This window comes from Anolis sagrei, chromosome 12, assembly GCF_037176765.1.
Source record: "Anolis sagrei isolate rAnoSag1 chromosome 12, rAnoSag1.mat, whole genome shotgun sequence".
Lineage (NCBI taxonomy): Eukaryota > Metazoa > Chordata > Lepidosauria > Squamata > Dactyloidae > Anolis > Anolis sagrei.
Genome location: NC_090032.1, coordinates 12,536,947 through 12,550,391, shown reverse-complemented (window position 1 = coordinate 12,550,391; position 13,445 = coordinate 12,536,947). Strand labels below are relative to the sequence as shown.

The following is a 13,445-nucleotide window of genomic DNA, read 5'->3' as shown; positions in this document are numbered from 1 at the left end:
TTCTGGCTTTTGGAAAGTTTCTCTGCGCTTCTTTCTCACTGAGTCTTTTGGATTTCCTGAGCTTGATGTTTTTCTCCCTAAGATCAACCCTGATATCCCTGTTCCCTCAGGCGAGCTATCTTAGTCTGCCAGGTCTTTTTTTTCCAAATATTTTTTATTGGTTTTCTTAGAATACATCAATACATCAATATCTTCAATAATCTTATATTCCATCCTCAATTCATTACATCCTCAATTCATTACATCAAGTGTATATATATATATTGTATATTTTTTGTATATTTTATATATATCTCTGTGCCCCCCCCCCCCTTCCGAGCCACTTCAATTTGCATTCTCTTTCCAAAATACCATTTCTTCTTGTGGAGGTAATTTCCCGTCTACTTCTTTTAAGCCATTCTCAATAACTTTTCCCCAAACTTTATCAAAATCATTTTCCTTCCATACCCCTTTCCTGACTCTTAACCTACATGTCAATTTATCATTTATTGCTATTTTCCATAATTCTTTATACCATTCTTCAACTGATATGTTTATTTTACCTTTCCAATTCTTTGCTATCAGTAATCTTGCTGCAGTTAACATGTTATCTATTGCATCTTTCTGTTTTTTTTCCATTTCTTAACATTATATAGTGACAACAATGTAATACTTGCACTTTTCCCTATCTTCATATCCATTATAGCTTCTATCTCTCCAAATACCTTCCCCCAAAATTCATTTACATATTTACATTACCACTACATATATATACCCACCTCCTGGCAACCTCACTAACAATTTTTGTGGCATTCCTATTAATATTTGCAATCTTTACTGGTGTTAAGTACCATTTCCAAACCAATTTGTAATAATTTGCTTTAACACGTATCGATAAGTTCTTTAAATATCTTTGATCCCATAATTGTACCCAATCCGCTTCTTTTATTCTAATCCCTAGATCTTCCTCCCATATCTCTCTTAATATTACGTCCTTTATTTTTTTTCCCCTTAATATCAATAATTATCTTATACAATTTGCTAGTTATTCCTTTCAGCTTGTAGTATCCTCCCTTCACTCTTTCTTTTTGTATCATTTGTTCAACTTGTGTAAGTTTGCCTCCTTCCCCATTATTTTTTATCCAATTCTTGAACCATTGCTCTAACTGTAGACAATGGAACCATGAGAGTTTAATCTCTCTAAATTCTCTCAATATAGTTTCCTTCCTCATGTTTGCTTTTATCCAATCTCCAATTCTATCTATATTCTTCTTTCTTAATTTTTTATCTAATATATTTTTTAAATTTTTTGGGAATTTTTATCCATTATTATTGGTGTTAGTGTTGAACTTTCTGATAATAATATTTCCTTGTATCTATTCCAAATTCCTATCACATTTCTCAACATTGGGTTTTTTATTCTTTTTTTTCTTATTGCCATTGCAATATTTATTTATTAATTGTTGCCATTTGTTTAATTCCTCCTCTGATATCTGTAGTGGTACCATTCTAAATATAAAATTTATCTTTGGAAGAATTTTCATTTTAACTAGCGCTACCCTTCCAAACCATGATAGTTTTATATTTTCATACTCTCGTAATTGTTTTTGAGTTACTTTCCTTAATCTTGTTACATTTGCCTCTTCCATTTCATATAATTCCTTAGTTATAATTATTCCTAAATATTTTATTTCATTCTTGATCTTTATTCCCATGTTAACCTGTTTCATAAATTCTTCTTCTTCCTTTTTTGTGTAATTAAGTAACATCATTTCTGATTTTTTCCAATTAATTTGTAAACCTGTTATTTTGCCAAATATCTCTAAATGTGACTTTATTCTATCCATATTGCCACCTATATTTTAAATTGTCAATAATGTGTCATCAGCAAATAAACTAATTTTTTGTTTTGTTGTTCCTACCCCTTCTAGTTTCGCATCTTTTCTTATTACATTAGCAAGTAATTCTATCACTGTGGCGAACAATATTGGCAACAAAGGGCAATCTTGTCTTGTTCCCCTCGTTATCTTTATATCTCCTGTCACTCCATCGTTTATTGTTACTATCACTGTATTGTTTGAATAATATTGTTCTATCAATCCTTTCATTTTTTCCCCCATTCCAAACTTACTCATAATTATTTTTAGTGTCCTCCATTCTACACAATCAAACGCCTTAAATATATCCAGGGCCAGTATCCCTACTTTTGTTTTCCCCTGTTGAGTTGCCCAAACTTTATTTATTACTCTCCCTATTAAATTTGGCATTTGTCTCCCTTTCACGAAACCACACTGGTCATTTTTTATATATTTATACATACAATTATTAATTCTATTGGCTATTATTGATGAGAGGCTTATGTATAAAAGAGGCAAGCATCCTTAATTTTTTAATATGCTTGCCTCTTTTATACATAAGCCTCTTACCACCGCTTTCATTGTATCCCACAGTATTCCTTTTGACACGTCCCTTTCATTTATTTTCCATATTTCTTGCCATTCGACTCTTATTTTTTCCACAATCTCCTTATAATTCAGTATCCTAGTGTTTAACCTCCATCTTTTCATTTTTTCATATTCACATTTTAACACAATTTCCATTGACACCAAGGCGTGATCAGAGACCCTTATATTACTAATATTCGCATTTAACAATTTACTCAACATATTTGCTGAAACAAAAAGGTAATCTATTCTTGTGTATACTCTATGTACAGCAGAATAAAATGTGTATTTCTTTTCGTCACCCTTTACCACCCTCCATACATCCTTCAATTGCCATTTATTCATGACTTTAGAATCATAGAACCATAGAATCATAGAATCAAAGAGTTGGAAGAGACTTCATGGGCCATCCAGTCCAACCCCCTGCCAAGAAGCAGGAATATTGCATTCAAATCACCTCTGACAAATGGCCATCCAGCCTCTGCTTAAAAGCTTCCAAAGAAGGAGCCTCCACCACACTCCGGGGCAGAGAGTTCCACTGCTGAACGGCTTTCACAGTCAGGAAGTTCTTCCTCATGTTCAGATGGAATCTCCTCTCTTGTAGTTTGAAGCCATTGTTCCGTGTCCAAAGGAAGCAGAAAACAAGCTTGCTCCCTCCTCGCTGTGGCTTCCTCTCACATATTTATACATGGCTATCATATCTCCTCTCAGCCTTCTCTTCTTCAGGCTAAACATGCCCAGTTCCCTAAGCCGCTCCTCATAGGGCTTGTTCTCCAGACCCTTGATCATTTTAGTCGCCCTCCTCTGGACACATTCCAGCTTGTCAATATCTCTCTTGAATTGTGGTGCCCAGAATTGGACGCAATATTCCAGATGTGGTCTAACCAAAGCAGAATAAAGGGGTAGCATTACTTCCTTAGATCTAGACACTATGCTCCTCTTGATGCAGGCCAAAATCCCATTGGCTTTTTTTGCCGCCACATCACATTCCTGGTTCATGTTTAACTTGTTGTCCACGAGGACTCCAAGATCTTTTTCACACGTACTGCTCTCGAGCCAGGCGTCACCCATTCTGTATCTTTGCATTTCATTTTTTCTGCCAAAGTGGAGTATCTTGCATTTGTCACTGTTGAACTTCATGAACTTTACTTAAATCTGTTAATCCTGTATTTATTCTTTGCATTGTTTTATCTTTTTCTTCATCCATACAACAATTACAATCTCCTCCAAAGATAATATTTTGCTGGTGATAGTTTTCTACTTGATTTAAAACTTTTTCATAAAATTCCTGCTGTTTAACATTTGGAGCATATACATTTATTAATACTAACTTTTCTTCCCCTATTTCGCCATACATATATATCTTCCTTCCTCGTCTTTCACAACTTTATTTACAATCATATTACATTTATTGGCAATTATTATTGCTACTCCTTTAGATTTAGATGTCCCAAATGATTTTTCATAATGTCTAATCCAATTTGATTTCAACTCATTTGTGTTTTCTCTGGCTTGGTGGGTCTCCTGCAGGAAGATCAGGTCTGCTGCGTCTTTCTTCAATAAGGCTTCAATTCTCCTCCATTTCATTACCGTCCCTAAACCCCTGGTGTTTAATGTTGCGATTCTTAATTTAGTGGACATCCCAAATATTATTTACCTTCACATTTTTTTTGGCTCGGATTAGTGTGAACCCTTTCCCTTTGTCCTCTATCCCTCCCTCCCCTCCCTTTGTTCCCCCCTTTCCCCTTCTTCTCCCTTTTCCACATTCCCATTTGTTGGGTCTCAACCCAACCATGGCCCCCTGGCCTTCCAAATGGGTGGAGACAAAATCCGATTATGGCCCAAGGTCACCCTCCCTCCGAGTGCTCATAATTTTTTTCTTTTCTTTTCCTTGCAAAGCTTAATTCACTAATAGTTTTCCTGTAGCTCCATTTCTCCAACTGCTCCACTCAATTTCTCCTGTTTACTTTCTTCCTTCTCTACTCCAACCGGTTCTCCTGCTCCTCTATTGTTTTACTTTCTCGCCGTTCCCAATCGATCCGCTGGTACCTCCTTCATTCTGCTTCTTGTTGATATTCAGTTCCTTCAATAGTTTTAGTCCTCCTTCCACGGAGTTCACACTGTATCTTTTCCCTGCCCATTGGGACTTCAGGAGTAGTGGGTATCCCCATATGTAGGGTATACACGCTTCCATCAATTTGACGTAACTAACTTCATTCTCTGGGCAATAGTCATTATATATTTCTAGTTTTGTTCCTCCAATTTTTAATATTTCTGGGTTTTTCCTCATTATTTTCATTAATGCTTCTTTCTTTGAAAAATGTAATATTTGAATTATTACATCTCTTGGCATCATTTTATTCTTTCCTGTTGGCAACCGGTGTGCACGTTCTATATCTATATCTTCCCAATTCAGCGATGGGGAAATATCCTGTAGCCACTTTAATATTTCTGATTTCAAATCTTCCTTCTTCTCTCCTTTTTGTCCCTCTGGCCACTTTCTCAAGATTATATTATTTCTTCTTTGAGCATCCTGCATGTACACCATCTTCATTGTGTTTTTGTTTTTTTTGTTTCGTTCCTGGCCTGTTTTATTTTCCTCGACCTCTGTTTTTATTGCTTGTATATCCCCATGTACATCTTGTATATTTTTTGTATACTTTGGAATTTTTCATCTGTTTTTTTTCTGATCCAGGGACACCTGAACTAATTGTGCTTGTACATCTTTCATTTCCTTTATGATATTTTGTAAATCTGATTTGAAAGCACTTTTTATTTCTTCCATTTCTCCTTTCCTCCTTCTGGACTCCTCCTCTTTCTCTGCCTTCCTTTCCTTTTCTCTTTCTTTTCTCTCTTTCTCAAATCTGCCATCCAGTTCCATGAATCTTTTGTTGTTTTCTTCTCTCAGAATCATTGACATTTGTTTTGACATTTTGTCAAAGTTACTATCTTCCTTTTCTGTCATGCTCTCTGTTTGTGAGAGAGTAGGCAACGATTTTGAAGTGGAGGCAAGAGGGAAGGTTTGTTTACTCTTTTTTTCTGACTTTTTTTGAGGTGGAGTTCTCTGCATTTCAGTGTTATGCTAGGTTTTTTCAACGTTCTCAGCTCTTTGCAATCTCCCAAGTGTTTTATCAGATGGTCTTTCACGATTTTGGGCCCACGCTTTTTGACTCTGCATTCACTCTCTCCTTCTCTTCCCTTTCACCTTTGACAGTTTTGCTGGAGTTGCTTCCCTTTCTTCTGCTTTCTTTGTTACTGTTATTGTGCCTATATATTATGGTGCTTATCTCTCAATCTCCTATTAACTTTCCTGGTTCTTCCTTGTTAAGTCTATAGTAAATCTGTATTGAGTCTATATGGAAGTCTATGTTCAATATTCAATACCTCACTTCCTGTTCCTGGTCTTCTGGAGGGGCTTGACTCACTTCAGATCTATCAATTATATTCCAAACAGGCTTTAGTTCCAGTTTGCTTCTCTTTGTTTAAAGAAACCAACTTCGCAGACACAACATTTCCTCTTCAAGGTCAGTCTTGCTAATCAGCCTCCTCTCGCCATTAAACTCCGCAATGTCAGCACACCAGTAAATCAGGGAAGAGGGGAGGTTTTCAGATTTATCCCAGCAGTTCAGGGGAGTTTAAAAGAGTTGCAGAGAGAATTAAAGAGAGTTGCAAAGTTACACAATCCAAGAGATCTTTCTTACTTATTTATTTCCTGTAGCTCTTGTTGTAGTTTCACTTTTCTTCTTTATTCTCTATTCTGAGATACACATGGCTGATAATTTCCTGGGCATCCAAATCACCTCCTGCAGCCCACCTTGCCCCTTGGACACTACTGCCAGGTCCGTCTAGAAATCTCTCCTTGAGGGAAAGACCCTTTTGGGTCCCAGCTGGTGCCCTTGGGCTTTGCTGCCTCTCGCTTTGTCTGCTGTGAGGAGGGAGCCAAGCTCTACTGATAGCCTTCAGTCTTCAGCCAGTCTGTCTCATCGCCAAGTAGCATAGGAAATACAAATTTTCTTCTCTTCCAGGAAATAGGGTTCTTATTTCTGCTTTCCAGTTGTGGAGTATGGAGCAAACAGTTCTTAGCAATTCATTTTACTGCAAATAGTTCTCTTCCCCCACGAGGAGCTCAGAGGGTGACCTCCTTAGCCAGCCATGTCCAAACTCCGCCCCCCGTCTGCCAGGTCTTTATCAGGGATTGCGAAGTCCTTGTGGGCAAAAGGTTATGTCCCTGTCTGCTGGACTCCAAAACAGTTCCATTTTCAAGCCCCGTCTCACAGACGGAATCTTGCTCTGAAATCCCCTCATTTCCCTCATCGAAAGAACCATCCACCATGCTCTCAGGCTCTGAAAACCCAGTCCTCTCATCTTCATCTGTCTGAACCACAACACTTACCTACACACATTGCTGTTTTGGAAATAGCTAGGTAGGCAGATCACCCTGACCTGGGCTTTGAACTGTCAACCTTTCAGTTGGCAAGATTTACTACAGCTGGTGGATAACCTGCTGTGCTAAAGCCTGGTCCTATAGATCAGGAGTCCTCAAACTTTTTAAACAGAGGGCCAGGTCATAGTCCCTCAAACTGTTAGAGGGCCGGATTATAATTTGAAAAAAAAGAAGAATTAATTCCTATGCACACTGCACATATCTTATTTGTGGTGCAAAACCACTTAAAAACAATACAATAATTAAAATGAAGAACACTTTTAACAAATATAAACTTATTAGTATTTCAATAGGAAGTGTGGGCCTTCTTTTGGCTGATGAGTAGTATCGTTGTTGTTGTTGTTGTTGTTGTTGTTGTTGTGTGCTTTCAAGTCATTTCAGACTAAAGTTGACCCTGAGTGAGGGCCAGGTAAAAGACCTTGGAGGGCCGCATCCGGCCCCCGGGCCTTAGTTTGTGGACCCCTGCTATAGAGTATTTCAATCTTATGCTTTCTCCTCTAAAGTCTGGACAGATGTGTCACTCTTATAACTTTCTTAAAATTTTCAAAGCTCTTAGGGTTTTATTGTTTTATTGCTGTTATTTTCTTTGTTTCCTTCTTTTGGCCTCTATGATATTATGAAATCTTCTGCTGAGGAGCAACTAGAAGCATCTTTTTTTAAAAATGTTTTTATTTGGAATATGTTGCTCCTTAGAAAGAGCGGATAGAAAGAGAAAAGAATAAATGAATCAGAGAAATCAAAATACAGTGTTTACATGGAAAGAGTGGGAACAATGTTTGCAAGAAAGTTGGGAAAAGCATTTTAAAGTCAGCTAACTTCAGAAAAAGGTGGGGGAGAAGGAAGGGGAGAAATGAATGGACAAACAGAATCAGACATGGATGGGTATGTTTTCTGATTGTTGATCATTTATTGTTATTTTGGCGTACTGCTGCAAATAGATGGAACTGATTGCATTCGTAAATTGGTGACCTATGTCCAATTCTTTTAATAGATCCAGGATGAAATTCCAGTTCACATTATCAAATGCTTTCTTCGCATCTAAGAACATCAGGGCAGCTTCTTTCTGGTTGTTCTTTTCATAAAAGTCTATCACATTTATTACAGATCTTATGTTGTCACTTAGCTGTCTCCCTGGCAGAAAGCCCACCCAATCTTCTCCTATTCTTGCTGCTGCGAATTCCGTTAGTCTTGTGACTAGGATTGCTGTAAAAATCTTATAGTCCGTGTTGAGTAGTGATATAGGGAGATAATTTTTAGCATCTTATGTAATGTTTTTTTTAAAAAGAAAAACCCAACTAAATTGGAGTTAGCTACCTCCAAATCAGCACTCCTTTTCTCTTCTTCCCCATTACTATAGGGACACTCCAGTTTCATTACACATCTGGACTGGTCCAAGGATGGGAAATTCATCATGTCCAATTCAGGAGACTATGAAATCCTTTATTGTAAGTATCATGCTTATCCCAAGATGCAAAGCCCTGCACTCAAATACCTGCCTCTTCATTTATTAGTAAGGACTGCTTAACTAAATAAATAGTCAGCCTGGAAAAGATCTGGCAAAAGTCATAGGACACTCTGACTAATTCAGTGGAGGACTTACAATGCAAACTTTCTTAGGAGTACTGGGGCCTCTTCTGTGCAACACATTTTCTCATGTTTGTTCTTTGTCTGCAGGGGATGTAGCCAAAGGCTGCAAGCTGTTAAGGAATCGGTTTGAGAACAGAGACCGGGAATGGAACTCATACACCTGTGTGCTGGGTTTCCACGTCTTTGGTAAGTTTGGAAGTAAAATAAGAGGAATGACCCTTGACTTGTCCATTTTGGCTCCAAAAACTGCCCTTGACTTATACATAAGGTCAATCAATACACAGGTATATTCAGTAATAAATAAATAAATGTGTGGCTTCTTCATTACCCATTCCCTTCTGCCTCTTTTCTCTTTCTCATTCCCCTTTTCTTCCAATTATTATCTGCAGGAGTGTGGCCCGATGGCTCCGATGGCACTGACATCAACTCTCTCTGCCGTTCCCACAATGAGCGGGTTGTGGCCGTGGCAGATGATTTCTGCAAAGTGCACCTTTTCCAGTATCCTTGTGCCAAGCCCAAGGTAGCCAGGAGTGGGGGGGGGGGGAATAGGATGGGGAAAAAAGGACAGTCCTCTAGGCAAGAGGTCATTTGTACCTGCTTTCTGACCACTATTGCAGGCCTGGTTGGACCATGTTCAGTGGCATATAGAGAATAGGAGATATTATAGCCATGCTTAAATATTTAAAAGGTTTCACATAGAGGAAGGGTCAAACATGTTTTCTGCCATTCTTTACTCGTAGCCCAAGGATGATGGCCCTCCAGGTGTAGTATCTTGGTAGTGGGTCTGTAGGTGGCTGTGGAGCCCTATTCTTGACCCACATGTTTTCCCGCAGTGAGGACATCGGTTTCCTGGTCAGGGTTGGCTTGGCGCACCTTCCTCCTCTTGGCACATTTCTCCCTTTCATCTCAATTCGTGCCTGTTCGAATTCTGCAGCACTGCTGGTCACAGCTGACCTCCAGTTAGAGCGCTCAAGGGCCAGGGCTTCCCAGTTCTTGGTATCTATGCCACAGTTTTTACGGCCTTTCTTTAAATCTCTTTTCCTGTCCATCAACATTATGTTTCCTGTTCTTGAGTTGGGAATAGAATAACTACTTTGGGAGATGGTGACCTTTGGGCATTCAGACAACGTGGCATTAAGTCCAGCAAAGTTGATGGCGTACGAGCATCAGTTCAGTGCTGGAGGTCTTGCTTCTTCTAGCACGCAGACATTTCCTGTCCTGTCTTCCCAAGAGATTTTCAGGATTTTTCGGAGGCAACACTCATGGAATCGTTCCAGGAGTTGAGCATGACGTTTGTAGACAGTCCACGTTTCGCAGGCACATAACAGGGTTGGGAGGACAATAGCTTCATAAACAAGCACCTTGGTCTCCCTATGGATGTCCCGATACTCAAACACTGTCTGCCTTTCTAAAATCTAGGACACAATGGGGCAATTTTAATCTAATGTTTTGTTTTTTATATAATGTTGTGCATAATATGTTGTATGTTGTCGGCATCTAATTGCTGCTGTTGTAAGCCACCCTGAGTCCCCCTTTGGAGGTTGAGAAGGATGGGATAGAAATATTGGAAGTAAATAAATAAATAATGATATAATAAAATAAATGAAATAATAACAATAAATAGAGCAAAATAATAATTGCAATAAAATAATAATAGAGTAAAATAATGGAAAAATAATAATAATAATAGTATTTATTTATTTATTTATTTACAGTATTTATATTCCGCCCTTCTCGCCCCGAAGGGGACTCAGATCGGAACACAATGCACACATACATGGCAAACATTCAACTCCCTTTTTAGGTATATAAGATAGGCAGATAGAGGTATTTTGCCATTTTCCAACTTCAGCACCTGGAGATTATGCTTGATTCCGGCCAAAGGGGGTGCTGTCGCTTCATCTACTACGACGCCGAGCCCTTTTGATCATAGTATTTCCTCCTTTTTCTTTTATCGCCAGCATTGTTATGGTGTCATAAAATACCTCCCCGTTTTAAGCAGTGCCTAATTGCTCTACTCACATCTCAGCTTTTTTGAACTGCTTAGGTAATAATAAAGTATATTTATAAATGTAATAATAATAATAATAATAATAATAATAATAATAATAAACATGTCAAACTACTAAAAAATTCTGGGACAGAATTTTGGAGCACAATACTCCTGACCTCACAATTGAGTTAAAAAACAAAGTATGGCTCATCGATGTTGCAATCCCAGGCAACAGCAGGATCAAAGAGAAATAACTGGAAAAGTTGACACGATATGAGGATTTAAAGATCGAACTGCAAAGACTCTGGCACAAGCCAGTAAAGGTGGTCCCAGTGATGATTGGCACACTGGGTACAGTGCCTAAAGACCTTGGCCTGCACTTAAACGCAATCTGCGCTGACAAAATTACCATCTGTTAGCTGCAGAAGGCCACCTTACTGGGTTCTGCATGCTTTATTCGCCAATACATCACACAGTCCTAGACACTTGGGAAGTCTCAGACGTGTGATCCAATACAACAGCCAGCAGAGTGATCTTGTCTGCTGTGGACTCATCCTGTTGTTTTCAAATAATAATAATAATAATAATAATAATAATAATAATAGAGTAAAATAGTGCAAATGTAATAATAATAAATAGAATAAAATAATAAATGTAATAATAATAATAATAATAATAATAACAATAATAATAATAACAACTAAAATAATAAATAATTTTGATTTGAGTATAAGCCAAGGGAGGCTTTTTAATTCTAAAAAAGAGGCTGAAAAACTTGGCTTATACTTGAGTATATACAGTATAGAATCTTAGAATTGGAAGAGACCACAAGGGCTATCCAGCCTAACCTTCTTCTGCCAGACAGGAAGACACAATCAAAGCCCTCCCAACAGATGGCCATTCAATCTCTGCTTAAAAGTCTCCCGAGAAGTAGACTCCACCAAACTCCCATGCAGTCTATATTACAGAAGAGTTCAAATGGAAACCCAAGGGCCACCCAGTCCCACTCTCTTCTGCCATGCAGGAACATCCAATCCAAGCCCTCCCGGCAGATGGCCATCCTTTCTCCAGAAAAGGCTGTTCCCAGCCTCTGGGAAAGTTTAAAGGTAACTTTGAATATTAATTATCTTCCTACGTGCGTTCTTTTTCTTTCGCAGGCGCCAAGTCACGTCTACCGGGGCCATGGGAGCCACGTCACCAACGTGCGCTTTACACATGACGACAGTTACCTTATCTCTATGGGGGGCAAGGACACCAGCATTTTCCAGTGGCGAGTTCTGGGCAGCAACGGCCATTTCTCCTCCGTCTCCTCCCAGGATGCAGGGCTTAACACCTGAAGCTGGAAGAAAGGCACAAAAACCATGCAAAACCCTCAGTATTTTGGCTAACCTTTAATGAGAGAGGGTGGTGTAATCCACTGCTCCATGCGTGATGCCTGGAAACTGTGCGCTCAGGGCTTTCGGATGCCTTGGGAAGATAAGGAGACTCTTCTCTCCGGCAGGCGAGATTATTTTTCTTTGGCTAACTGTGATTCGCTTTATTAACTCAAGGGTGAGGGAAACAGCCAGGACAATGAGCTGCCAGAGGCTCGTTGCGTAAAGGATAAGCCAACATCTCAAATGTTCTGTGTAAGAGAAAGTGGAAATCCATGGGAGATTTTGGATGGAAAGAAGGGTTGAGTGGTGAGTAGGATATGGAAAAATGTGGGGGAAGCCACTGCAATGTGGTTCTGCTCTCAGTCCAGGAATGATGGGGAAATGGCTTTGGCTCCCTTTGATCCCTCCCTCCGCACTTCATTTACATTCCAAGTGATCCCTGAAGATGCTGCATCTGATGTTTTATATATAGCGAGAGCAAAGAGAGGCTTTAACACTGTGAGAAACCTGGTAAAATAAACCTTTGCCTTCAGAATGCTGCTTGCGTTGCTTTTCCAAAATCTTTTTTTAGAGAGAGAGAGGAGAAAGCGAGACATAAACAAACAATCATAACAATAATAGTACATAGGGAAGAGTAGGTCAGAAGAAAGGGATCCTATGTCTTAGCTGATAATAACTAACAGTGCTGGGAAAATGTGTCGTCGAAGGCTTTCATGGCCAGAATCACTGGGTTGCTGTGAGTTTTCTGGGCTGTATGGCCACAGAAACTAGCACAGGTGCACATTTCACAGAAACCGCAATGAAGAAAGGGGTCCCCCCTTTACATTAGGAAGAACTTCCTGATGGTAAGAGCTGTTTGGTGACTATGATAAGGTTTCCTTCTCTGGAGGTTTGTAAGCAGATGTTGGATGGGTTGCTGTGAGTTTTCCAGGCTGTCTGACCATATTCCAGAAGTATTCTCTCCTGATGTTTCGTCTGAATCTATGGCAAGCATCCTCAGAGCTTGTGAGGTCTGTTAGAAACTAGGCAAATGAGGTTTATATGTCAGGGTGGGAGAAAGAACACTTGTCTGCTTGAGACAAGTGTGAATTTTGCAATTGTCCATAGAATCATAGAATCAAAGAGTTGGAAGAGACCTCATGGGCCATCCAGTCCAACCCCATTCTGCCAAGAAGCAGGAATGTTGCATTCAAATCACCCCTGACAGATGGCCATCCAGCCTCTGTTTAAAAGCTTCCAAAGAAGGAGCCTCCACCACACTCCATTCCGGGGCAGAGAGTTCCACTGCTGAACAGCTCTCACAGTCAGGAAGTTCTTCCTCGTGTTCAGATGGAATCTCCTCTCTTGCAGTTTGAAGCCATTGTTCCGCGTCCTAGTCTCCAAGGAAGCAGAAAACAAGCTTGCTCCCTCCTCCCTGTGGCTTCCTCTCACATATTTATACATGGCTATCATATCTCCTCTCAGCCTTCTCTTCTTCAGGCTAAACATGCCCAGTTCCTTAAGCCGCTCCTCATAGGGCATGTTCTCCAGACCCTTGATCATTTTAGTCACTCTCCTCTGGACACATTCCAGCTTGTCAATATCTCTCTTGAATTCCAATATTCCAGGTGTGGTCTAACCAA

General features: G+C 39.4%; 1 protein-coding gene across 2 annotated transcripts in view; it reads left to right on the top strand.

The window, feature by feature from the left end:
- EML3 (EMAP like 3) overlaps positions 1-12,358 on the top strand; it is a 69,751-nt gene extending 57,393 nt beyond the window's left edge. For both annotated transcript variants that reach the window (XM_067472441.1, XM_060758254.2), the window contains 4 exons: positions 8,225-8,312; positions 8,542-8,640; positions 8,844-8,974; positions 11,605-12,358. In XM_067472441.1, coding sequence (XP_067328542.1) covers positions 8,225-8,312; positions 8,542-8,640; positions 8,844-8,974; positions 11,605-11,784 — 498 coding nt within the window. In that variant the 3' untranslated portion in view covers positions 11,785-12,358. The remainder of the gene's footprint in view (positions 1-8,224; positions 8,313-8,541; positions 8,641-8,843; positions 8,975-11,604) is intronic.
- The last annotated feature ends 1,087 nt before the right edge of the window (positions 12,359-13,445 follow it).